This window comes from Pezoporus wallicus, unplaced genomic scaffold, assembly GCF_028554395.1.
Source record: "Pezoporus wallicus isolate ANWC-B61680 ecotype Strahan unplaced genomic scaffold, APGP_CSIRO_Pwel_v1 contig_10810, whole genome shotgun sequence".
In the NCBI taxonomy this organism is placed as follows: Eukaryota; Metazoa; Chordata; class Aves; order Psittaciformes; family Psittacidae; genus Pezoporus; species Pezoporus wallicus.
In genome coordinates this window covers 1110929-1137939 of record NW_026642731.1, presented here as the reverse complement: position 1 = coordinate 1137939, position 27011 = coordinate 1110929, and the positions used below count along the sequence as shown (strand labels likewise).

The following is a 27011-nucleotide window of genomic DNA, read 5'->3' as shown; positions in this document are numbered from 1 at the left end:
ATTGCTGGGAATTGGACCAAGTTGCACTGGGGCCTGCCCCAGCATGGTGTGGAGACCCACTTGGAGCTGCTGGAGCGTGCCTGGCTCGCATCCTGCTCCTGTGGTGGGGTTTCCCTCTGAAGTCAGGGCCAGGGCAGGCAGGGAAAGGTGTGTGCTTGGGCTGGGTGCCACCGGGGCGCAGGCACCGGAGGATCTCCTCTCCCACATGGTGGGGGTCTCAGCACTGACCCAGGCAGGAGAGGGGTCCTCTCATCATCCCAACCAACTACTGGTTGGAAGGCTCTGTCTTGCGGGTAGCATCAGGTTCAGTAATTCCCTGGCAGCAAAGCCTTCCTTCCGTGACTGAGGCATCATCACCACTGAGGTGGTGGGTTTCTTCCAGCATGCTTGGCCAGGAAAGCCTTGTACCCACCATCCCCTTCATCTGCTGGCTTCCTCAGGATGATCTTGGCTGATAATGATGGGAAGATGTCACATCCCAGTGAGGTTTATCTTAACTGATGCAGCTGGTTCAGATTGCTCTCGGCTCCTCTTGACATGGCTGGCACAAGAGGGATGGGGCCACATCTTTCTGCAGAAGTCTTCTCCTTCTCTTTACCCACAGGAGAAATCAAAGGGCAGCCAGAGCCCAAGAGCCCAGGAGAAGATGGGCTGTCCACACCTCACCTCCATGGCATGGCAAGGTGAACCCAGTTTCCAGACCACTGCTCTTTTCCACAGCCCAAAGCACTGACACTATTTTTCTGCCTTTTCTCCACTGTATTACTTCTGAAGCTGTGCTGTCGCAAAGTGATGTGGGCTCTGGAGCAGTCCAATTTCCCCATAGCTCAGTTCAAGTGGCCCTTCTGGTCCAGGAGATGTTCAGAATAGGCTGAAATGCATTAGCATGGCTCGGTGTGAATTGGCCTTCCGTGTTCCAGTCTTAATCCAGTTATGGGATCAGCGTGGCAGGCTTCCAGCAGCTCACATGGCTCTGCGGGCAGCTGCATCCCGGGATGTGCCTGTGTCTGTGCTGAGCATGTTGTCATGAGCCAGGTGAGTGTTTCTGTGCTGCTCAGAAATGCCCTGAGATGAGAAATGCAGCCTGTTCACAGGATAGCCTCAGCTGTACCCTATGGTACTCCTTGGAGGGTGCGTTCTACTGTGGAGGTTAATAGGTCTTTATTTCAGGCTGGCTTTGTATTTAGTGGTGTGAGGGTTGTGGTTTCCTTGGGAGCAGTGCCAGGAAGGAGAGTGGCAGCTCTCATGTGTACCCAGGTAGGCACCAGCCCTCTGAGGAGCTGCTTGGTAGCACCCTGGGGTTGATCTAATGCTCTTGATGCTGCAGCTGCATGAACATCCTTGGGAAAAACCCATCTCCTACTCCCTGCTGCTGGAGAGCTGGGGAAAGTCTGCCTGGGACCATGGTGTGATGCAGGACCTGCTTCTGCTTTTAGAAGCCAATGTTGTTGGATCTGCTTGAGTGCAGAGGGGAAATGAGGTCCCTTTGGGAAGCGGGCTCCTCCACTGGGGTTTTGCCTTTCCCATTGACCACAGGGTGCTGTGATCCCCAGCAGGTCACAGCTGAGTTCCCACCAGTGACTCCAGTGTGGGGCCTGGTGGGGCTCGCCTGGGGCAGAGGTTTTCCCTGTGCTGTGGGGAAGCTGCAGAAGTTAAATGGGAAATGCTGAGATAAGTTAAAGGCTTTGTCTCAAAACAAAACCTTTGCAGAAGCAATGGATGTCTGGGCTGAGAGTGTCTGTGCTTGCAAATATGACCAGTATAGCAGCAGGTCATGTCTATACATGACAGCAGCATTTGTAGTATCTTACTGGTAGAGTTAACTGACGTAACCACTTTTTTCTTCCCTTGGCCACTTAGAATGAGCTGCACTGTGATGCTCTTTGGTACCCGGTAAAAACCAAACAAAAACCCCAATCAAAACAGTAAGGTACCATTTAAAAAATAATTAAATATCTAAGCCCAGCATAAGCACGGTTCTTTGTTTGGAAAGCTCTTTGCAGGTGTCAGCAACCCTGACACACAGCTGGTATTAACCTGTGGGGCAAGAGAAAGGGGGCAGCTTAAATATAGCTCCTGCGAAATAAGCACTGGGAGAGCTTCCAACGTCAGTTTTACCCCTACATTGCAGCTTTGGCTTTTCCTAAAAATACAAAGATGAACAAACAGCAGAGACCGGAGCCATGGGCAGGCTGTGCAGGTGAGCAGTTGTTTTCCCCAGGAGTGGCCCCAGCGCAGGCCACTCCAAGCACGAGATGTGTCCCCATCCCTCTTATCCCTGCTGTCCTGTGGTGGCTTCTACATGTGGTAACGCAGCCCAGGGTGCTTCTTGCATCCCCCAGCCCTGCGAGTGTGTGCACTGATCCCTCACCCTCATGCCAGCAGATCCGGTGCTCCTGCAGCTGCCCAGATGTGCGTCCTCTTGTGTGCAGGGGTCAGGAGAGGCTCCCAGCTCAGGCAGGGATGTGAGCCAAGTGAGCAAAAGCACACTGGGGCCCTTCATGACTTGCATTTTCCTCCTGAGTTGTTTGCTTCTCACTCCTCATAGCAAGGCTCTGGGGAGCATCTGTTGTGCTGAAGAACAGAGGGGTTTGGTCTCTTCTGCACTTCAGAAAGCACCGTTCTTCGAAGCTGAAGCCAACACAGGGCTGTCTGTCTTAACAAGTGACTCCAAGGTAAGACCAAGCTGGAAGGGAAAGCAAATGAGGCCTGAAGTGTAGGGCTGACACAAACATCCAAGCAAGGGTTTGGGTGGAACAGAGATCCCTGTTGTTGCCCCTCTGGCTTCCCAGGTAGGAAGTTGTTATTGACCATTAAATAACAGACTTGTTCTTGAGCCCTCTGGCTGCAGGGACATGTGGTGTTCTCCATAGGAAAGCATTCAGTAAGTGTCAACAGCACAGCAGTTACCACAACTTCCCGGTTAAGCCAGTGGTAAAGATGGATAAAGTGGATCAGGGTCAGGTCAATTAAAATCAGCCCAAGCCCAACCCTTATTTATAAGGCTATGCAACACTTGTGTGCAATGACTGCACTATATGGTCCTGGTATTGACACTCCTGGAAAGAGCTGAGTCTGCAGCACACATGTATTTGCTAAGCAGAAAAAAAAAACCATGAAAACCCTTACTGCACCATTCCCAGTCAGTGGGGCCAGTTCAGCTCCATTTGTCTTTCTGACCTTTCTTAACCCTTCTCTCAGCAGAAAATTACCCACATGCTTTTTTTTTTACCTTGTAATTTCCTTAAATCTCAAATAAAGGCTTTAAGTGATGACTGTCCTCCCAGTGTGGATGACACATGGAGCAAGGCTGTAACCACAAAAGACTATTAAGAAAGCACCATGTATTCATACTGGGACCATTTATGGTACAGATGCTTTGAACCACAAGTAAGACCTCAATTATGTGATGCAGTGGAATGTTCTTCAGGCAAAACAGATGTTTTTCAAGTGGCTGCTAAGGAAGCCTGTGGTGTGGAAGTGAAACAGTCCATGGGAGCCACAGCATGCCTTGCCCAGGGACACTTTCACACTCAGTTGGTACTCTGCACACTCAAGCGTTTTATTTCTGCCCAGACCCTCTGTGTTTTACCTAAATTCAGCACTCTCAAAGCTTTGGAAGTCTGGAACAATGTCACCTCTCGGTGACTATGGAAATCACAAGTATTAATGCAGAAATTACCTGCTGCTTGTTCCCGCTGGTTTCCCATATGCTGGGTGTAGTGCTGCTCCATGCCACGAGCTCCAGAAAGCCCGGAGTGGTGCTGGCACCGTGCTTGGCAGTTAAAGGTTACTTTCCCTTGCCAGTCACTATTTTGTAAGGAATAGCTTTGCCAGTTAGCTGTGGCTAATGGGCTTTCATCTCTCCAGTATGGACGCAGTCAGAGCACCTCTGAAGGGTGGTACTTATTAAAAGAGAACATGTTGATGAGCCTTCCTCCCTAGCCAAGCCCTGTGCTTTTCCCACGGGCTTCGCTTGCAGTGCACATACCCAAATGACCTCGGGATTTGAACTGAAAAACTGCAGTTTGCTCAATGCCTGCTTGGCTTTGGGGCAGGAATTCCATCACTGCTCTCATGGCAAAGCTGGGGAGGAGTGACAAAGTGGCACTTCCCTGCAGAGCAATGAGTCTGAAGCTTGTTCTGCCTTCACTGCACCAGGGTGCAGCCCTGCTTTCAGGGTTCATGTCACCTGGCTGGGGTGGCAGTGTGGCTGTGACAGCAGAGGAGTGCCCAGCACTCCATGTCCCCAAGGGCAGGGCTCCAGCATAGCTTAGCTAACCCCTGCTGCCAGTTTCCAGTGTCCCTCTGGTGTAAACACAGCTGGGGAAGGAGAAGAGAAAACCTTATTTTCCAGCCATTTGTGGTAGTGTTCACGCCTACAGCCCTGAGCGCTTTCTGTGCTTACATGCCAGAGCGAGTAATAACAGTGTTTTATGTTGAACAGTGATTTTTCACCTCTGATGCTCCCCACAGACCCCGCCTGTGGTCTGAGGGTGGCCCCAATCCGTGCAGGTGAGCTCCAGCATTGCAGAACTAAACTGTGGGTCTTGGCTTTGCTGTGATTTTGGAAGCATCACCTTCCTGCTCAGCGCCTCTGGGCAGCTCAGGTCTCATCTCAGCCAGGACCGCACAAGGACCCTGGGAATGCTCCTCACAGCTCACTGGTGAGTGGTTTCTTCAGCTAAATGGTTCTCCAGGACAGGAGTGGCTGGAAGTGCTGCTGTCTTCAGCATCAGGGAAGCCGTGCTCGGTGGGGGGAGCAGGGCTTTCCACCCCACTGTTGATGATGTGGGCTGCCATGTGCATCACCTATGGGAGAAGAAGGCAGGAGATGGAGGAGCATGGTCAGGTCACTAGAAATAAGACATTAAATGCTGTGAGGTTGCAGGAGCTAAAAGCGGGTGTAGCAAAAACCTTATGAGGAGCAGCTGAGGGAACTGGGGTGTTTAGTCTGGAGAAGAGAAGGCTCAGGGGACCTTATTGCTCTTTACAACTGCCTGACCTGAGAATGGAGAGAGGAGGCACCTGGTCTCTTTCTGCAATTAACAAGTGACACAAGAGGAAATGGCCTCAAGCTGTGCCAGGAGAGGTTTAGACTGTATGTTAGGAGTAATTTCTTCACCAAGAGGAACAGGCTGTCCAGGTCAGTGGTGGAGCCACCATCCCTGTGTGTTCACAAACTGTGTAGACGAGGCCCTAATTGACATGGGTTAGTGTGGCCTTGGCAGTGGTAATGGTTGGACTTGATGATCTTAAGTCTTCCAACCTGTTTGATTCTGATTCTATGATTCTATTGAACGCAGCAAGTCTGAAAAGCCCTCGGACAAGAGGAGCGAGTCACCGAGCAGCAGCTCTGATCACTCCTAAGCTGAACAATTGAGTGCTCTTTAGGTTAAAACAAATGTTGTTGCATCGGCTTGATCCCGCGGCGCCGGCCCTGCGAGCTGCGCTCCCTTCTCCTCCGGTGCTGCCGTCGGAGCGGGGGCTCCCCCCGGAGGAAACGGGAGCGGGCGGGAAGCGCGCGTTACCGGGGGTGCTGCGCGGGCAAGGGGGGGCCGGCAGGGGGCGGGAGAGCGCGGCCGGGGGAGCGGGGCGGGGCGGCGGCGGAGGGGAGCGGAGCAGCGGCGGTGGCGGCAGCATGGAGCGGGGTGTGCGCGTCTTCGAGGACCCCAAGGTGAGGTGGCGGCGGGCCGCGAACGGCGGCGTGCGCTGGGGCTGAGGGGCTCTGCACCGGGGCTGAGAAGGGGAGCATGCTTCGGGAGTGAGAACCGGGACGTGCGCTAAGGTTGGGTGCTGTGCCCCGGAGCTGGGAGTCACGACGTGCACCGGGACGGGGGCTGTGCACCGGGGGGCATGCATGTACCGGGAGTGAGCACAGCGACGTGCACCGGGGCTGAGAAACGAGACGTGAACCGGGCTGAGCACCGAGACATGCTCCGGGGCTGAGAACCGAGACATGCTCCGGGGCTGAGAACCGAGACATGCTCCGGGGCTGAGCACCGAGACATGCACCGGGGCTGAGCACCGAGACATGCTCCGGGGCTGAGAACCGAGACATGCACCGGGGCTGAGAACCGAGACATGCACCGGGGCTGAGAACCGAGACATGCACCGGGGCTGAGAACCGAGACATGCACCGGGGCTGAGCACCGAGACATGCACCGGGGCTGAGAACCGAGACATGTACCGGGGCTGAGAACCGAGACATGCTCCGGGGCTGAGCACCGAGACATGCACCGGGGCTGAACACCGAGACATGCACCGGGGCTGAGCGCCGAGACGTGCGCTGGCAGTTAGAGCCGGGACAAGTACCGGGGTTGAGGTGCTGTGCAGCGGAGCTGGGAGCAGGGGCATGCATGTACCGAGGATGAGAACTGGGACCAGCACCGGTACTGGAGTGCTGTGCCCCGGGGTTGGGGGCCGGGTCATGCTCCCGGGGTTTGAACCGGGACGTGCCGCGGGGCCGAGCCGCCGCACGTGCAGCCGGGATAAGAGCCGGGCGGTGCGGGGCCGTGCCCCGGGAGGCTGTGCCCGAGGAGTCACCCCGCGGTGCCGGCCCGCGGCTCCCCGCAGGAGCTGTCCCCCCAGCCAGGGTCCCCCGGCCGGAGATGGGGTGGGCACGGCTGTGGGAGAGGCAAGCCCTGAGCACTGCAACCGTGCTCTGGGTCTGCTAAAGCAGCCGTTTTCTCTCTTTTCCTTTATGTTTGGGGTTTGGGTTTGTGGGTTTGATTTGGGGGGTTTGTGGTGGTGGCTGTTTTCTCTTAAAACATTCAGTTCGGTTATTCTTCAGGGCCCCAAGATGTTTATCTTGGTGGCTGCTTGCAGAGGGCGCGCCAGTCACGCTCCTTCCGTGCGCTGCGTAAGTGCATCTCGAGTAGGATCGCACGGTAACATGTTCATTAATCAGATTATAAAAAAGTTGAGAGGGAAGAAGATGAAACCGATTTGTTTGGCGGTAACCCTGTGTCTGATGGCAGAGCACTGCCTGTGCTGCCGGACAGCGCAGCTCTGGGTCGTGGCCTGAGTAAGCTGGTGTGTGGAGCAGGTTTGCTCCAGCTCAGACTGCCAGGCAGGCTGGGGATCATAGTGCGCCATGAGGGGCCAGGGCAGAGAAGATTGCCTCCAGAAACCCAAAAGGTTTTAATTTTGTTGCTGTTTGCATCCCCTCTTGCTCCCAAACCATTCATCTCTCAGTTTGAGCTCGCACCCAGAAGGCCCAGCGTAGCTGGAAAAGCTTGTGTGCGTGGGTCTGATTCAAATTTCATTCCATCACTGTGGAAGGTTTCCAGCTCAGGGAAAGTGACCCATGCAATAGGAGGCAAACCTTGATACCAACATCCTGTGCACATTGACATCTACTAATGATTAAACCCTTTCTAAAGCTACTTGGATTTTGGGAGATGATTCATCAGCTCCACTAAGAACAAAAGCTGTTGGTTCGCCCCAGTGATTTTAAGCTTTTGGCTGAAAGAAGCAAGTTTTCTTTCACTTGTGCTTCTTCCTACTTTCCCACTATGTGGGAGAGCGGGATGCCAAAGAGAGAGACCTAGGAAAAGCCATGCAGGGTTTGACTGCTAAGATCAGGCTTCTGTTGTCTGGTTGCCGGCAATTGTGAGACTGGTTTTCCTGAGTCAGGCAGTCCCTTTCAGTCCTGTGAACCTGCTAAGTCAGGCTTGGGGGGAAAAAAATGGGTCTGAAGTCAGTAAATGAGCCCTATTCATTCCTCTGGACCCTCTGCCATTGGGAATGCTCAGTTTTGTGTTTTAGAGATGTTTCTGGTAACTGGAGCCGCTTCGAGCCCTGGCTGAATGTGGGGCCGGGGCTGCGTCCGTGTTTTTCGGGAACTCGCTGACTTCCAGTGACTGCAGCTGATGAACAGGGAGCTGCTGGGGCTGCTTTGAGCCTTGCTTACCATAGGCCATGTGAGAGCAGAAAAGACTGCTGTTCCTTCAGCGCCAACCATCGTGCTCTTCCCTCTCTGTTCCACAACCAGAGCAGAGTCCGTGTTCTTGCTCACTGCTGACTCCTCTCCCTGCAGTCCAGCTCTGGGGCTTCAGGACTCACGATGCTCTTCTCCTGTGTGCCTTGAGCCGTGCTGGGAGCAGGACGGGACCAACATGCACCCTCCCAGCAGCTGGTGTGGCTCTGCCACTGGATGCTTGTTTCCGAAATAAGCATCAGGCTATGTGGGGCAGGGGTTCCCACAAGCCCTCCCGGGGTACCCTGTGTATGTGACAGCGTGCCTGGGCCTGTCCCTATCCAAAGGGAGACAGTTACCTCTGACATGCCCATCATACCTGGGAATGGGGAGAGATGGCCAAACTGGGTGTAGCTCTGTGTGTCCTGTTAGTGGTTGGGAGAGCACCTGGTGACCGAATGTGGATGGCACCAAAGGTGCCTGCTTTGCTATGCCTGGTGGTGTTTGGGTGGGCAGCCTGCTCTGCTCCCTGCTACCTCCCCTGCTCAAGACAGACCTGTGCCGAGCTGACAGGAACAGGTACTTGCCTTGGGTACAAAATCTAAAGAACTTTAAAAGAGTCATAACTAAAGAAAGAGGATTCTTATACCTTACACAGTGGTGTGCATGCTCATCCCTTCAGTAATGTGTGGGCGTGTTCTCAGATAGCCATCCTGGAGCTGCTTGCCAAACGTGATGGCAGCAAGAGGCTGGCTTGGTGCTGCACGAAGTGCAAGGACTCTTTATTGCTCTGAAGTGTTGCCTCGTTCCAGCCACATGCACGTGTGAGGTGTGCGATGGCTTGGGGAGGGACATGGCCCTACCACCTATGGGAGCCACCCCTGCAGGAGGGTGAGGCACAACCACCATCATCTATTAATGGTACCAGGAGCCTCGTATCGAGGTCAATGGAGGTTGAGTAGTTGGTGCCACGAGGGATTGTACTAAAGGTACATGGGAGCATCCTCCTCCCCCTAGGTCACCAAACCCATGTATCATGTGAATGCTTGTCTAGAAAGCACAGATATTTCTTGCAGTGAGGCAGTGTGTCATGTGGGTATCGCATTCTCCCACGTTTCACTTTTAAAGGCTCAAGCCTTAAAGCTTAGGGCAGATTCAGCTCCGAAACGCATCCGTGGATGTCATCAGGTTTAAGGATAATACTGTGGCTTTTCCACTTCACATCACTCTTGATCCGTGCTTGCCTCTTGCTTCTGAATGAGCGTTTGGAGTGAGTTTCTGGTGAGGATAATTGCTCCTAGCAGCATGCTTTCATAAACCCAGATTTGGGGAACACAGTTCATTCTTTTTGCAGTGATTTGCATTCGTCTTGCCTCTCGTTGAATTTTGCTCTCTGTTAATGTTTTCCAGCCAGGTGTACCTAACAGTTGACAAATGACAGCTGTAATTACTCTGTTTTTCAGTTATTACAGAGATCAATAGAGTGAACTTTAAATTATCACCTTTTAATGTGCTCATAAATAATCCCGAGCAAAGTCACTGCTAAGGGTTTTAAAATGATGCAACTTTAGCAGCTGCCTGGATTATTTATTAACATCTGCTGGAAACCATCAAAATAAAAGGTGAGGCTGGTGTTAATTTGTCACGGTGTTAGGGCTTTGTTCATTGTGTATAGCTTCTGAAAGACCCTAAAACCGCCTAATACAGACGTTCCCTTAGCTTGGATGGTACTTTTTATGCCGCATGGTAGGCAAACTGAGCAGTTACCAGCTCTGCCATGGTCCGCTGAGCAAACCGTAGAGTAAGAGAGAAATTCTGATGGGTTGACTGTAGCTGCAAATACTCTGGTTAACTTTTCCCCCTTAATTTCACTATATTAAAAGTAATCAGAGTTGATCTTTGACCGGCATGTGCTCGTTTGCAGTCCCGCATTTTATGCTGGATTTTTTTTGTGAGGCTTATGAAGTCTCAAAGAAAACATTTTGGTGTTTTCAGAAGACAGAGGTCAACCCAGAGCCCTTCAAACTTCTGCTTTTTTAAATCTGACCTGGGTTGCTGCTATCTGCCCTCGCGGCTCACGTGCTGTGGTTGAGCTAAAACTTCCTTTGCATAAAAATGGAAAGCGCTGGGTTTGCTGTGACCGCCTCGCTGGGGGCTCTCTGTGCTGAGGGCGCACAATTTGTGGCCAGTTACATCTTTTGACCTCATCCCTCAACTCAAGAGTTGTCCTTTCAACAGCTCTTCAGTGAAACTCGGAGATTCTATTGCATTGCAGTGTGGTGATTTGATGGTCGTTGAGCTCACAGTGCTGAGGAGGTGTGGAAGAAGGGCTGAAGGGTGTCTACAGTAAGATGGTCTTGAGGGTCCTCACTGTAGCTGCAGAAAGAGCAGAGCTCCTGCCCTAGGAAAGCGTTGGAGAGCTCTGCTTTCTCATTCCTCATCAGAGCAAACATTACTGCCTGCAGGTTTGCTGTCAGAAATGGAGGCACCACTGGTCCCAGGATGGTTGAAGGCTCCTCTCGGTGCTGTGGTGCTGTTTGGGTCCTGGGTCAAGTGTTGAGTTCCCATTTAATCTATGTGTGCAGGCGTCTTCTCCTAATAAACCGGAGGGGTTTGGGTGGGAGACCATATACGCATGGACCTCCGTATGTGCCCAAGAGCAGAGCCCTGCAAGAGGCACTGGGCTCCTGCCTTTGCCTCATTTCTGCTTGCTGAGGCATTGTCGCCTGGAGCCGCAGCTCAGAGAAAACTCTTTCATCTTTATCTGGCCACTTCCCTTGGCTCAAAGCAAGGTCATGTCACCCACTTGTAGCTGGAAAAGTCTTGTGCCTTGTTTACCCAAAACAAACACGCAGGAAGAGAGCTGAAATGTAATCTGCAGCAAGCAGCCTCCCACTGACCAAAGCCTGCAGGGTTTGGGAGCGAGGCGCCCGGGGGAGCTGAGCTGCTGCGTTGTGCCTCTGCTGATTGCATCCTTATCTGTGTCCGGCTCTTGGTGGAGACCCTTGTAGGCAAACCTTTACTTCTCTTGAATGTCCTTTGGTAATCTCAATAGCATAAGTTCGTTCTCATCTGCAAGCAAGCACTGATCTTGAGGAACCCCACGATTTGTTTGGATTAAGCAGTGTTGCGCAAGAGTTTCTTAGCACTTAGTGTAGGTCTTCAAGACACAAATAAATGCATAGCAGGGGATGAAAAGCTGTTCGTGGTGTTGGAGAGGAATCTTGCTGCTTTACAAGCATCTCACCAGCAGTAGTGGCGGAAGGAGGTGCAGGGATGAAGGACACTGTTGGATTTGCTTTTGCATTGATGGAAGTGTCACACTGGGGTGTTCTGCAGGAAGCACTTGAGAAATGCTTGGAGTGAGATGAGCTCTGTGTGTGGGTTGCTTGGGTTTTGTATCCAGCCCAAGCAAGTTTCAAGCCTGTAATTCCATCAGAGGGTCACAAGGGCTGTTGAAAACCTCAAGGAATGGAGCTTGCATGATTTGGAAACAGGAATCAGAGCTCAAGAGTGGAAAACGTGCCAGGCGTCCACATCTGGCGATGCAGATCATGCCCATAGACTGTTGTTTTACCTGCTGCTTCTCAGGACATTTAGTCCTCATAAGCAGGATTGTGTAACTCGAGTTGGGGGGAAAGATCAGGTTTTGCCCTTTAAAAAATCTTCATCCCTGTTGATTCAGATCAAGTCTTAAGGAGAAGTGACAGAGATATATTTTTACAACCTGCCAGCAGTGGTGTCTGTGGCAGTATTCATGACCCCTGAGCCAGCAGGATCAGCAGCTTGAGCTGTCCTGAGCCTGGCACCTGCACTTTGAATCTTGCTGGTGCACATTTCAATGGTAGTTTCATGTCCACCCCATGGAGGTGGCCTGAACCCAAGCACTGTCCCACCCCAGCAACGGTGACCTGCAGCAGGAGCAGTCAATGCAAACGCTGGCCAAGAGTCAGGAGATGGGTGTTTCCAACTTCACAGCAAGCATCTAGGGCTGCGGGAGGAGGTGGAGATGGAGCAAGCTCATGAGCATCACTGCACACTGCAGAGATGGGCACTGCCAGCCCTGCAGCGGGAGCTGAGCCAGTAGTGTCGAGCTGGTGTCAGCTGTTTGTGGATGCTTCAGAGGAGAGAGAAAAGATCTAGAGGCTGACATTATCCATTACCCTGCTTGTAAGGACTGCTTATTTTCCTTCCAGCTCCTCATTTGTTACTGCTTGATACATAACCTGACACTAGAGTGTTTGTGGGTTTAGTTAGTAATCCTGAGTGGTTTAGTTATCCGTGCAAATATCCAGCCCCATTCTGAATCCTCAGCATCCTGCAGCAGACACCTATACAGGAAAATGGGCACAATGTTATAGCTAACAAGAACTTTGTGTATTAAGTTGCTGCTCTGTTCTTTCAAAATATGTATTTTGTAGGCTATTCCATTGCTTAAACTGAAAACAGGTCTGGAAATATGAAGATTGAGCTGAAGCGTTTTACAGCTAATATTTTCCTTCTCAGTTGGACTTCCAAATTACTTTTGTCATGTTCCTCCCAGCTGCCTAATAAGAAAAGCTTGCTTTTGTTTTTCTGGAGCTCTTTCTCCAAAATCCATTGTTTCAGCTATAATGGGGTTTCAGAGTGAAGAGATCTGTTACTGGCTTGTTTTTAGTGAGCCAAAATTGAAGTATTTTGAAACCAACTTCTTAGCTGGATGGGGCAACGCTTGTTCTTTTTACTTTTTGCAGCACCTTGTACCATGGTGACCACGTATGGGATTAGAAACCCTGTAATCTCTGATAATGCCAAGCAATTAACCATGTGTGAGAAGCTGGTTCTTGGAAGTGAAGGCAGAGGTTTTGCATTCTTATTCTGAACAAATGAATTGGTGCTCGGGTGTCTGTGAATTCAAGGAGCTGCAAGCTGGAAAGCAAAGGTGTTTGGGGTTTGCTTTTTTCTTAAGCCATGCAACCTAAATAGGGATAGGGCTGGTCCTGAAAATGACTGGAAAAAGAATAAATCTTAAGGATCCATTAAATGTGTGAGCTGCAGCAGCAATAAGAAGATATTTAGACAATACTTAGCTATTGGAAAATAAACTTTATAATGCATGCATATTTTAAATGGTTCTTTTGCTGCCTTGTCACGGCTTTGTCCCTGTATTGGCTGCATTTATACCCATTTGAGCACCAGCTGCTTATCTCTAAACTTTTGCTGCAGCACTAAGAGTACCTTACCGATTTCTCTTTATCTTATTGCAGGTAGAGCTTCATGTCCACTTGGATGGAGCCATTAGACCAGAAACAATCCTGCACTTTGGCAGGTGAGTTGTAGGGGGAAGAAAGCTCTGGGAACTGCAGTTCAAAAGTATCATTCCTTCTGCTTGTCCAGTTCTCCAGCAGAAGAGGCAGGCTGGGGAAGCTCTCCCCCTGGTTGTGCAGGAGCAAACCTGGCTGGTGCTGGGTCCTCTGGCTGCCTGGTGTGAGAGCTATGACCACATCTCAAAAGGCAGTGCTGTGGCAGAAGTGTGGTGGTCATTGGTCCTGTGAGCCGGGCAAGCTAAGAGGTGCCGCTGTGAGCAAAGTGCAGAAGATGTGTCATAAACTGAGCTGTCAGCCTTTGAAGTGTGCCCAGGAGGCAGCAGTCAGTGTATTCTTATTTCTCCTTTCACATCCCTAACTGCAAAAGCAAGTGTAATGAAAGGGGGCTGGGAGCATCTCCTTGGTGGTGGTGCTGGACCATAGTCTTGCGAGGAGAAACCAGCTTGGGTGTTCCTGCCCTCCCGACTGCTGTGTGCCTTTGAACCCCACGCTGTCTGCCTGGTGCCAGCAGCCAAGGAGTTATGTTTGTGTGACCCAGGAAAGCACTTGACAGTGACTTAAAAGGTTATTTCCTTGACAGAGCCCACGTGCATCTTCTTGCTTCAGTGTAGCTTGTGGGAGAAGCACCAGGGTAATGATTAACTGGTGCGAGGGCCTGGCTTCATGGTTGTAAGCAAAGTAAACATAAGGCTTCTTCCAGCTGTTCAAAAGGCTAAATGGAGACTAACAGATACCCTCAGGTGGAGAAAGTGGCAAGCTTAATGATTTCAGGAGACAGCTCTTGGCCAAAACTCTGGTACTTTGAGGAGGAATCAGTCCTGAGGAGGATAGGAAGTGGTTCTGGCATCCCATGAGCCCAGCAGACTCCAGTCCTGGAAGGGAATACTCTATAAAAGTAGCTCTTTCTGCAGGGAGCTGCCATACATTTTGAGTGTAGTCAGAGTAGGCAGGTTAGATCAGAGATGTGCATCTTGTTGGTTGCAGGAGCTTGGCACAATGAGCTGAGTCAGGGTTCCCCATGTCTCTGGTGGGGTGCAATGGAAAGAGTTGGTGCTGGCTCCCTGGGGCTCTGCTGGGTCCTCTCAGCAAAGGAGAAATGCTGGTGTAGTCCCCAGGCGGGTTGTAGGAGCCCAGGAGGCAGAAGCCATCTGAGGATCCTGTGCTTCTCCCCTGCTTAGGGCAGAAACCTTCATTGCCTGAGTGTGTGCTGAGTCTCCTCTTATTTTTAAACAGCCCTTGGCATCCCCTGGCGCTGCCAGCCCTCGGGTGGAGCAAGGCTGTGCTATTCATGGGCTCCAGAGCCAGTGCTCACACAGATCTGAAAGCCGTGGGGCAGTGCAGGACTCTAGGGCACTGCCTCAGTAACCTCATCCTGGGCACAGGAAGCTGCTTGTGGTCTATTTTTAAAGGTAAAGAGCTGGAAATATATTTGCCAGCTGGTGGCTGACCACGGAGCTGCTGGGATGCACGAGTCCTGAGGGGCAGTGGCTGAACTTGGCTGGTTTTAGAAACTTTGGCTCCAATTCTGTTAGGTCTGGGTCAGGCTTTGCATCCCCCCTGCCCAGCCAAGGGGTTTAGAGCTGTGCCAGACCCCTCCTCGCACTGGGTGTCCCCAGGAGAGGTGCTCTCTCTGCAGTGGGACAATATGCATGGTGCTGCCATGGCTGGAGGTAGCTCTGGGCAGGACACTGAGGTTCCAGTGGGCAAGAGCACGTTCCCTTGGGGCAGCTTTGCTGTAGGAAGGCTTCCAGCTACCCGCAGGTTGGATGGGGCAGCAGCAGTTTCCAAAGCCTGACTCCAATGTCTGTACACTGTGGGTCATCCCAAAGCACTGTCAGTACAGGCTTTGTGGAGGCAATCCTTTGGGGAACACATGGAAGAGGTCAAGGAAATGGCTTTGCTGTAGGAAACTTTCCCTGGGCAGATGGAGGAAGATGTGGGTTGGAGCAGATGTGTTGGTACTGTGGAAACAGCAATATGGGGAGGAAAACTTAGCAGTGATGAACATCCCCTGCTGAGTGCCAGCAGGTTAATCTGTGCAGGTTGTATGTGAAGGCTGAGCATGGGGCTGGTTTCCTTTCTACTCAAGCAGGCAGTGAGCCATGTTTACTAAGCCCAGTGCCCTTGGGCTGCTTCCCTGCAAGCTGCTGATCGGGATGGTTGCTGCATCAGGACACTAAAGCTGTCAGTGTGTCTTTATTAGCAAAGACACATCAATTTGCTGTAATTCAGCATGGCAAGAAAGAGGATTAAAAACAAATGTCTAGTTATTACAACCATTTTAGGTTGGTGTGTGCAGGATAACAGGATGCAGGTGGCAAAGCCTGCCCAGGAAGCGTGAGGCATCCTTGGCTGGCTGTCACCCCACCAGGGACACTTCCACCCAACCAGGACTCCAGGTGCTCCAGGGAAAGATGGCTTCTTCCCTCTTGGAAGTGTTTAGGTGGCTTTACCATCACCATCCTTTTGGTGAGAGCAGTTGTTGGCACTGCCATTTGCTCCTCTGTTGGAGGTAGACACATCGGAGACGATGCCACCATGATACTGGGATTGGGAACAGGCTCACTTGCATTAAACCCATGCACAATCCTGGGCCTGGGAGCATCTCCATGACTTCTCAAGCCTTTGAGTCTGCATAAGTGGAAATTAACTTTTCTAAAGAATCTTGGTAATTCTGCTGCTGGGACTGGGAGATGCCAAGAAATAAATAATCCAGAGCCCCTTTAGATGAACTTCTCCTTAAGCTTAAAATGTGCTCTGGCTGTGTTCCTGCCAGCTCAGTCTGCGCTTGTAATCCGATTTGTTTGTGCTTTGCCTGTGTTTTGGATTGCCGTCCTCCCCGCTGAGATTCAGGGCTGTATCTGCAGGGAGATCTTGGAAGGACAACATGTGCTGTATCTTTTCGGTGAAGAAGTGGAGGTTAAAGCTGCCAGCTCGGGATGCGATTGCTGAATGGAATAGACTGATTGAAAATGTGATAGCCTTCCCCATCAGTAACAGGTGGCTTCATTTCCAGGAAAAGAGGGGTTCCTCTCCCTGGCAGCACTGTTGATGACCTCCTGAAGCATGTCAGCTACAAAACACCACTGACGCTTACCCAGTTCCTAGAGAAGTTTAATCACTACATGCCTGCCATTGCGTAAGTACTCTGCTTTTTTGCTTCTTCGCCTTCATCCCATGGCAGGACCCATTGGCTGACATTGCTCAGCCTTGGAGGTCACCTCCAAGCATCCCCAGTGTGTCCCGAGGGTGGTGACGGGCCCCAGTGATGGGTGCCATTGCTGTCCCTGCAGGGGTGACCGTGAGGCAGTGAGGAGGATCGCCTACGAGCTCGTGGAGACGAAAGCAAAGGAAGGCGTCATCTATGTGGAGGTCCGGTACAGCCCTCACCTCCTGGCCAATTGCAGCGTGGATCCCATCCCCTGGGGCCAGACCGAGTGAGTGATCCCACTAAGCATGGAGAAGGCACGGCCCATGGTGGCCAGCCAGAGTCTGGTGTAACCAAACCTCGTCTCTCCTCCTATGCCAGCATGTTTCCACCTCTCTTTCCCATCGATAGAGATACTGCAAGATGGAAAATCCCATGTGCTGCTATGATTTAATGTCTCTTGCTTTGTGCACCAAATTCTGCAGGTGCAGAGCAGCTGTGCTTAAGCTTCTGGCTGAAGCTGTTCTCTCTATGGGGGAAAGCAGCGCTCAGATATGGATTGCCTGCCTGCAGAATGTGAAATTGAGCTGGTAGAGATGATGGATATATTGGAGGGGGCTGGTGATCTGATCCCTTCTTTGCATGTCATCTTCTCTGTGATATGTGCCTCTGATTAAATTGCTGCTGGGCTTTGTCGCCCTTGCAAATGTTCTGTAATGGGGACTGATACCCTGTGCTTGCTCTGCCCAGCTGCAGGCCCTTGTGTACCCTAATAGGATGCTTTGGCAGAGTGGGTTCCTCTGTTTGGGCAGGATTGGCATCTGGTTCCCTGAGGCTTTTCTAAATCTTTCTATCATCTTTGCCTGACGTGGTAGATCTGGGCATGGCATGTATGTAAAAGGTGCTGTTCAGCTCTGGGCAGTCTCATTGGGCTCCTCTGGACGCTAAGGTGAGTGGGACCCCAGGCAGGCTGGGTTTTGCATGGGGTGTCCTATAGGGATGCTGGACTGGACCTGTGGCTCCTGCCTGCCTCCCTGGTGTGTATGTGGCCTCACGCTGATGGCTTTTCTTCTCCGCAGGGGAGACCTCACTCCAGATGAAGTTGTTAACCTCGTAAATCAGGGGCTCCAGGATGGAGAAAGGGATTTCCGCATCAAAGCCAGGTCTATTCTATGCTGCATGCGCCATATGCCAAGTAATGTATTGCAGCTCCCCTGCTGCTCTGCTCCCCTTCCCTGATGCGTGGCGGGGGGTGACGTCCCCTGGGTTCAGGTCCCCACAGAAATGCAGGGAAAGCCCCAGTCCTGTGGCCCTGAGTCCAGGGTGGGACCAGACAGCGCTGAGGAGTAGTTTTTGTCTTGGTGGAGGTCCTCTGCTCCCTTCACTATGGGGAATGCTGGATGTGAGAGTGGGGGTCTCTGGGTACAACCAGTATCTGAAAGATGGGCTCTTCTTTCCTCTCCTGGGGAAGGTGTGATTTCTGCCCATACCTTGCTCCCTGCCCAAAGGTTGCAGCTCTCCTTGGGCCAGTTGAAGCCATTGCCACAGTGAGTGGTTGCATCAAGCTCTTACCCAGAGCAAGTGATGTGCTCAATACAAGTCTTTGGTGCCTCATTCAGGATGTGCTGCACAGTGAGAAGCCACCTGTAATTTATGAACTGCTGAGAGAATGGCAGAGATGCCAGCAAGGACTAGCTCATATTAAACTTGTTAATAGAATAATAGCTCTAACCCAGTGAGTTGGAAACTGATGAAAAATGAAGATGAAATTGCACATGTTTTCTTATGTGTTGGTATGATTTTGGGATTATAGGTACACAGCAGGTGCCCATTAATAATTAACACTGCTCTTTATCTGTTTCTTGGCCTTTTTGCAAAGGGTAGGTAAGTGCTATATGAGCTGGTAAATGCATGTCCTTTCTCAGAGGTTATCTATCCTGATCAGAGATAGCTCTGAAAGTAGTCGCTGGCCACGTGTTACTCTTTGTCACTGATGCCATAAGATAAACCTCTGTGAGTGTTAAAAGTCAGTCTTACAGGATGCTGACCAGCTCTTTCCCACCAGGAGTAGTATCCATCCTCTTGTCTGGGGGAGTTGAAGATGCTCTGCATCAGGACAGGGCTGACTCTTACAGGGACTCCAGAGATCCCTCCCAGCCTGAACTCCTCAGTGACACAACACATCCGAAAGGCTGGTTCTTCCTTTGCCCAGCCTGGGATGGCATGAAAGCTTGGGAGCGAGTTAAAGGATTTCTTCCATGCACCATGTTATAGCACCTGGGCTGTGCAGTTCAGCTTGGGCTTGCAGCAGTCACCACCATGGTTGGAGGTTGTTTCTATTTTATCTTTTCACCTGCTCAAAGTGAGCAGCAAACCATGATGAGAACAGTTTTAGAGCTGGGAGCAGTTTTATGTCTAGTAAATGATTTTTACTTCCCTTTCATTGGCAATGGACTGAGTTGGCAGCTTTTATTTGACTGAAGATGACAGAACTTTCTAAGAGTTTTTAGCATTCTTTATGAGCACCAAAAAGAAAATAGCTCTCCTACCCTTATAGCTATAGGTCTAAGATCTGTTGAGGAGAATGCTGGAGGTGTGACCCTGATGAATGCTTTCTGCTGAACCCTGATGCTGTCTCTTCCAGGCTGGTCTCCAGAGGTGGTGGAGCTCTGCAAGAAGTATCAAAACAACTCTGTGGTGGCCATTGACCTGGCTGGAGATGAGTCTCTAAAAGTGGAGGATTCCTCTGAGCATAAGAAGGCTTATGAGGTTTGTTGAATAAGCTGCTGAAAAGAAATTGTATGAAAAACTAGCTATTGAGGGAATGAATGCGTGTGAGGGGGGACACTGCGTTATTGCAACTGCACACAGCTGGGACAGCTTAAAACTTCATTGCAGCTATTGAAAACATTAAATAGCAGAAGTATTTGTTTGCATTTCCTGAATGATTAATGACAGGCATCATTGCTTAAACATGGCCTTAGGGCTGGAGATAGGCATGCTGGGGTCTGCTCCTGGGGCCACAGCCAAGGCTGGAAGAGACTGGCCTTTCCAGTCTGGCAGAAATCACCCAAAGCAGAGAAGCTGCGTGTTTGAAGTGCTTTTATCTGGTGATCTCAAATGCAAGTGCTGGAACGGCTTCAGGAGCCTGGTCTGAGACTCTCACTGGACCTCAGTGCTTTGCAGTGGCTGGAAGGGAAAGCTTCCTGCCTTGCTTCTTTTGCCAGTGGGATTTTGGGGTTGTTGGACCCCTGCATCAGTGGAAGAGGAGGTTGTGCACCGTTGCTGTCAAAAAGGCAGTTTGCAAGCAGCACTCAGGTCTGAAATGACACCGGGCTTTCTTGAGGAAGCATAGAGCCAAGGATTCTAGGACCACCATGTACAAGGAAATAGAGATCCTTGGAGAAGAAGCCAACGGAAGCACTGTGTCCTTGGACAAATGGGTTGAAAAAGGGATTAAAGCACTCCAGGGAGGATATGATGGATGGATGTTAGAGCTCTCTCCTAAGTGGAGGAGCTTAGGCTTCAGCAGACAGGAGGGTTAGTGGGAAGGGTACTGAAGCATGTGCTCTTCCTGACCCCTCTGCTTGTATCCTTGGCTCCTATTGGAATAGTTAGGGATCTCTTGGGAGTGCAGGGGTGAGAGTTTCTGGTTTTCCTTCATCCTGTGTAGAAACAAGTGGAAGATCTCTGGGCTGGTGCGAGTCTGTCTCTCTTCTCGGTCTGGTACTTCAGCCAGAGGAACTTCCTCATTTAAAAGTGTCAAAAATTAGCTTTTTGGGGAAAATCAACACTCTCTTAAATGCAGAGAGCACAGAGCGCCTTTCAGGTCATTGTACATGGAGCTCTTCTGTAGATGTCCCAGGCAGAGTCTGGCCTGTCCTTCACTGAACCTAGGTGTCTGCTGCAAGATGGAGCTTGCAGCCTCCCCTCCTGGCTGGGCTGCCTCTATCCCCAGCCCCTTGCAAGAGGGAGGTGCTGGTGTCTGAGCATCCCTTCATCCCTGCCATGGGGGCTTTTCAGTTCTCACACTTGGCTGCAGCCAGCCAGAGAGGTGGAAGTTCCAAAGACAGGAACTGCTGTGAGGTTCATGCAGAAGGGCAAGTGGGTGGAGGAAGGAGAGCTTCGAGCTTGCTGCTGTCTGGAGAGGAGGCAGTGGTGAGCTCATCTGGTAATAAAAGACCCTAAGGGCTCTGGCTGGGCTCCAGGGGAAGGTAACCAGGCTTTCTTAGTTTCTCTGTGTGTGGTATTGCTGAGCTCTTCTCTCACAGCCTGTGCTATAGCAGAGCATGTGCGCTTCTCAGGGCACAGGGCTTGTGATGTGGGGGCTCTTTGCACAGACCCCTATTGCTTGCTATGCCCTGTGAGTGGTGCCAGCCCAGGGACTTGCTGACCTTGCTGCAGGTGATGGGACAGGAGCGCGTCCTCCTTTGCTTTGCAGGAAGCTGAAAGATGTGGGATTCACCGTACTGTCCACGCTGGGGAGGCCGGCCCGCCTGCCATGATCAAAGAGGTACAAGGAGCTGCTGGTATGGGGCAGAGAAGGGCAGAGGTGGGAAATGCCCTGGCATCCGAAGCACCGGGGATAGAGGAGCTCAGCTCCCCTCCATATTCATAGCAGAGCAAACTTCAGGGACAGGCAGAGATCTGGCCCCGACAGCTCGGAGCAGAACCTCCTGATGCTGGCTCAGTGGTACGGGCTGTACCTGTGGTGGGCAGGGACCTCCAGGCAGGGAGGAGCAGAGCTGGTGCTCGGAGGCTGTGCGTGCTTTTCCTGTGCTCCCCAGGCAGTTTATCTCCTGAAGGCTGAGCGCATTGGCCATGGCTACCGTGTCCTGGATGATCCTGAGCTCTACAAGGAGCTCTTGAGAGCAAAGATGCATTTTGAGGTAAGGATGTCTGTTGGGAATGTGGGCTACAGCCAGGGACACGACCTGACACCCGAGTGCTGACCACGTGTATGGTGACATTGCCATTGAATCCAGATGTCCAAAGCTCCTCAGCAAAAATGGTGGGGACGGCTGGCTGGGATCTTTGCACTGGTGCCCCAGCAGCCTGCAGGAGGCACGTAGCAGGGAGAAATGGATCCTGGTCTGGATGAGGTTATGTTTTGGAGGGTTTATTCACTAATTTATGTATCTCGAGCCTGCAGGCTCCTCCTCCCACAAATCAGGCTGCTGTTACTGGAGTCTGTCTGGCTGGAGGGTGGAAGTTCCTGGGAGTTACTGTGAATGGACAGATTTCCTTGGCTTTTCTCCAGAATGGGTGTATCCAGCTAATATATGGAATATATCTCTATACTTGTCTGTGGTTTCTTTGTGGTTGGCACACAGCTGATGGCTGACTGGTCATGGGAAATACCCCACCAGCTTCTGTGCTGTCCCACGGGCTGTGGGCTCTTTGCATCCATGTCCTGGGATGTGCACTGGTCCATTGGAGTAGTGCTGAGGGGTAGCTATGAACAAAGCTCTAAACCTGTATCTGGCTTTACCAGCATGCATAGCTATCTGTGTACACAGGTGGGGTTCAGATCTGCGTGGCTGATTCTAGTTTTCATGTTTAACTCCCCCAAACAGGTCTGTCCTTGGTCCAGTTATCTCACTGGTGCATGTCTTCCGGACTTTGGGAAACACCCAGTAGCACAGTAAGACTTCTCAATTATGTGCAATCTTAAATAACCAGGAGTGGGGTTGGTTATAGCTGTTTTATTGCTTTACAAAGGTAACACACATCTAACTGCATCCTTTGGCATAGAGGGATCCGGTGCAGTTGGAGGGGATGTGGGGCTCTGTCTTGTCCCTCCTGCCCCTGCTCAGAGCTGTGGGGCACGAGATGCTGCATGCTGGCCACTAGCCCTGGTTGGTGGGTGAGGGCTGAGGTTGCTGAACCTTTAGGTAAGAGATGCCCTGCTCCTTGCTACACCAGAGAAGCAGGTTAGTTCAAGAGGGGTGGTGAGACCAGCCGAGCCCTGTGTTTGTGTCCAGCAGTGCAAGCTACAGGGAGAGCCGTGAGGTCTCTGTTACTGCATTTTACCCTGAGAAATGCATGGGCAGTGCTGTGTCCAGTGTTTTACCCACCGGTTCAACTCATTTTCATTGCAGGTTTAGGAAGGATCGTGCTAATTATTCCATAAACACGGATGACCCCCTCATATTTAACTCCAATATTTACAAGGATTACAGCATAGTGAAGGACTACATGGGCTTCACTGAAGAGGAGTTCAAGAGAGTGGTACGTCAGCCTTGTCTGGATGCTCTGCTGATGTCCCAGTGCAGCCCAGCACCACCCACTATGTTTCCTTATATGATAAGGGGTTAAGTTTTGGGCTTCATGGGGAACAGGTCACAGTGGAAACTGTCCACTGATGTCCTCACAGCAGGTCTCTTCAGTAAGGAAGGAAGGTGCCTGTTGCTTTTTTTTTCCTCTGGATTTTGAATTGCAGGTAGCTTATTTCAAGGCCTGGCTCTGAAATTAGAGAGATTCAGCAGGTATGGAAGTGTTTGCAGTTTTTGTATGCGTAACATACAAAACTGAGCTAGAAACAAATTCTTGATTACATCCTCTGTTTTCTATTCACCCAAAACAGAAAGACCTGGTTACCAAGTGAACCTTTCCCGGTTTGCATTCAGAGTCGTGCTCAGCACTTCCACCTGCATGACTCCCAAGATACTTTATCAGATTGGGAAGTGCAGGATGCGCTTTACAAGAGAGCATCAGTCCTGCTTTCAGCTCTGGCTGGAGAAATGAGTCCCTTTCTCCTACAGACATCACTCTCTGGGTCTGGAAGGAGGAACCAGGACAGCTCTGGGATGCTGGATCCACAGCTGTTCTGCTGCTGGTGTCCTCCTGCTCTTGCAAAAGCCAGGTTATCCCTGCACAGGTCAGATGAGCAGGTTAAATTGCACAGCCAGGCTGTGTCCCAGGGGCAGCACATCAGCCACCAGCAGAGGCTCTTGTCCAAACGGGAGCTGGGAGTGTAGGAGAAGGTCTAAAGTGCATATCCTAAACACTCCCAAGTATTTAAAGGCCTTTGCTTTGCACCTGCCTTGTTCCTCTGGGATTTGCTGCAAGTGATGGGCCAGAGCAGTTGCTTTGTAAAATGAGGCTGTGGAAATGAATCTTGGAGTGGAAACTTTACACTCTCCTTCACCTGTTGGTGCTCAGAGCCAGATGTTGGGATGTGCACAACCATATGTTCATATCTGATGTATCTTAACGTCTCCCTTATGTTGCCCCTCTGCCTCCCCAGAACATCAACGCAGCTCAGTCCAGCTTCTTACCTGAGAAGGAGAAGCAGGAGCTGCTCAACAAGCTGTACGAAGCCTATGGGATGGTCCCCAATGCATCGTGACCCATCCCCGCGAGCCAGCATGGAGCGGTGGCCCTTCCTCATGCGTGCTTGACTCTCCTCAGTGCTAGTGGGAGCACCTGGAGAAGGTGCCCAGGGTTGGTCTCTATTCCTGGCAGCCCTGTGTTAACCCCTACAGTGATAAACAGAATGAGATTATCACATACCCCTACCTATACCCCATAAACCCTCTCCCCAGTGGATATCCAGTTTCCTATCTTGCTGGTGGTCAAGCAGACTGAAACTGCCTCCTGGCCTGACACCCTTCCTCATCTGCCAGTGTTTCTCTACTGCAAATGCAAACAGAAGAATGTCCCATGCTTTTTTTTTCCTCCTCTCCCCCTGCTTCATCTGTCCTGCCCCACTGACCTGCCTAGCCCTTGTCTGCAGTGCAGAAATAACCACTTTAACTGTGCCTGTGACCTAAGTTAAGCTTCACCTTTCTAGGGAAAAGCTGTGTTAGAGCTGACAGGGAGTGCGCAGGCACTTCAGAAACAGAGGTTTTATTCCCATCCGCGTGGGCAGGAGGGTTTGGCCACAGCTATATTTACCCAGGGTTAGTCTTGTACTAACAAGACTGGAACAGGAACAGGCTGGGCGCTGGTGCTGCTGCCTGTGCACAGGTCTGAAGGGCATTAAAAAACCCCACAGGGTTTTGGCATCTTTCTTGGTAAAGGACTCGTGTCTCATGCCTTCCGTTGTCACTGCTGTAGAAGCACACACCTTGGGCTGTGTGCTCACAGCTGGCCATGACCATGGGCTCACATGCATAGGAAGTTGGAACAGATTTTTAGCATTTTGGGCCAAAATCTGCCTTCTGGGATTTTTCCCAGTTTTGTACTCATCCTGGAGGATTCCTATGAACTGCAGTTTGCTCTTCCTTGATCTTTGTTTAGGACTTGGGAAAACCATGATTGATTGATTGCTTGATTGCTTGTTTTAACCACTCTGCCCTCTTCCTGACTTGACAATCTTTAGGCACTATTAAAACTGAGTAAGTAAATTAATAAGCTAGGGCCCACTGTTACATGTTGACTTGGGTCCCACCTGAAACGCTTCTCATTCAACCACAACACTGGCTAGAAGTCATTTCTTCTGTTTGGTGGAGAATTTATACAGAGACATTCACCAAAATTCCGAAGTTATTTTGGTGCATTACAGTGGTTTTACTTACCATGCAATAGAGCTGTGCACCCAGAGAAGAGACCATCCTTTTCTTACATGAGCGTGTGGTGTGCTTTAGCATCCCAGGTATCTGCCAAGATGCTTACTCCAAAGATACTGTACCAAAAAGTTGCCTTTGACAAGGGGCCGTGGTCACCATTACCATGGACAGTGTGTGAGACTGGTCCAGTCTCAGCCAGCAGCGACCACGTCCTGGGAGTATTTCCCATCTTTCTGGGCTTCCGTATTTGTCCTTCGAGTAAAATGCTCATCTCTGAAGTACATGGTGCATATATATACACATATATAGTAGATAGATGGATATGAGAGTGAATTTCTTACTTTTATAAAGCAAATGATAAAGCATCACTTTTAAGAGTATGATTGCAGTAAGAACCAAGCTTTTTAGGTAATTTTTCTCCAAAAATTGTTTCTGAAGATGAGTTGCTTGTGTGGATGCTGGACAGTTGGTTGTTAATCCTGCTTAATAAAATAACAGATTTATATTAAAAGATAAACTCTCTTGCCTTTCTGTTCAAGGGTGGCTGTTAGGATCTGTGGTCCACAGCATGAGCCAGCTTACCCCTGCTAGAACATGAGAGCCAATTGGTAGGTGTGATAGGGCTTTGGCAGCCTGATCCTTGATCTCCTGTTGGCAGGTCAGAGCACTTTGACAGCCAGAGGAAAGGTGCGTCTGCTCCCTCACCATGGACGAGTTGGATTTATGGATGCAGGTTGTTCCAACCTCACGGATCCTTTTTCCTTTTGGTGATCAAAGGGATACGTGTCACTTTGTGGCCCCAGTGCCATCACTGGGTGCTCTCACTTTTTCTGGCATGTATTGAAAGTACTTTACAATCTCTATTCCCTGTCACCCAAGTTTTACAGTGTCAGTTAATGCCAAGAGCCAGAAGTGGTGCAGCCTGGGCTGCCTGGCTGTCAGACTGCACTGTCCCACAGGCAGGGGAGTGTGTTTGCTGAAAGACTTTATGATCGTTTGGTGCTCAGTAACAGTTCTGGGGGGTCTGGCATGCCCCTGTGTTCAATGAAATGAAAGGCTGGGAGCATCTGTGTGCTCAACAACATTGCAAGTCAGGATGTGGCTGGATTAAGCCAGTGCTCTTGGTCTTGGAGCACAATCGGCTGCGGCGGCAGGGCTGGCTCTTTCACTTGCAAGGGGAACCTGATGCCTCTCGCCTGTCCTTTGAGGGTAGCTGGCCAACAGGCTAATCACCTGCCTAATATAATTCTGGGACAGATATTTTCTGACCAGGAGAGCTAAGATTAGCCCACATTTGACTGCTGGAGGTCTTGCCTGGTGCACAGTCCTCCTGCACCGCCTTTTAGCTTTCTCTGTGTGTGTCAGCATGAGCCAGAAATACTGTTCAGTGGCAGTGAGGAGAGCTGGAAATGGGGCTTAAAGACCCGACTGTGTGGTCAGCCAAGCGCAGGAGCTGCCTGCTGTTTTGCCTCCGAGTGTGGGGAAATGGGAGCAGGCTCTTGGCCGCCGTCCGGGCACAGAGCTGCAATAGCATCCAGGCAGCTCCGGCAGCTGAGCTGGTTTGCAGCTGCTACCTGGCTGCCAAATCCTTGTTTCCTGTGGGGGCTGGAGCCGTGGACAGCTCTGTGCTGGCCCTGTGGCCATCACTTCCTGGAGGCCCACAGACAAGTCTTCTGTCTGGCAACTGCTTCTCTGCTTATTTATGGCCTTGTTTTCTCTGATAAATCCCAAACTCGTAACATTCAGTTCTGCCCGAGGCTGTCAGGGTGATGCTTGTCCTTGTGTCACCAGTGGAAAGTATTTCTCAGGCCAGCTTTGCTGTGTGCCTGTGTTTGGCCATAGACCCCAGCCGGGCTATAGCTGTATCCCAGCCGGGTGAAACACTGGGTGAGGACACCTCTTCCCAGCAGCACTTCTTCTGCTGGTGTCTGGACCAGTAGGCCAAGTGCTCAGCCAGCCTTTGCTTGGCTATCTGCGGTAGTAATGTGGAGACACCCATGGGAAAGGTGCTGCCTGGCAGCAAAGTTGGGAATGGGGGGGCAGACTTTTAGGATTTTCTGTGCCCAATGGCATCTGCTTCCATCTGGGTGCTGCACACCCATGGGGTTTCGCAGACCCAAAGG

The 27011-nt window shown here is 51.0% G+C and overlaps 1 protein-coding gene across 2 annotated transcripts in view; it reads left to right on the top strand.

The window, feature by feature from the left end:
* The first annotated feature begins 5603 nt into the window (after positions 1–5603).
* ADA (adenosine deaminase) overlaps positions 5604–27011 on the top strand; it is a 201190-nt gene continuing 179782 nt past the window's right edge. The window contains exons 1-11 of one of the 2 annotated variants that reach the window (XM_057432119.1): positions 5604–5677; positions 13168–13229; positions 16244–16366; positions 16521–16664; positions 17455–17570; positions 19020–19144; positions 20817–20888; positions 21163–21264; positions 21952–22019; positions 22477–22606; positions 23625–25405. In XM_057432119.1, coding sequence (XP_057288102.1) covers positions 5642–5677; positions 13168–13229; positions 16244–16366; positions 16521–16664; positions 17455–17570; positions 19020–19144; positions 20817–20888; positions 21163–21264; positions 21952–22019; positions 22477–22606; positions 23625–23726 — 1080 coding nt within the window. In that variant the 5' untranslated portion in view covers positions 5604–5641 and the 3' untranslated portion in view covers positions 23727–25405. Of the gene's footprint in view, positions 5678–13167; positions 13230–16243; positions 16367–16520; positions 16665–17454; positions 17571–19019; positions 19145–20816; positions 20889–21162; positions 21265–21951; positions 22020–22476; positions 22607–23624; positions 25406–27011 lie in introns of those variants that run through there. The other variant, XM_057432120.1, reaches the window with a different exon arrangement.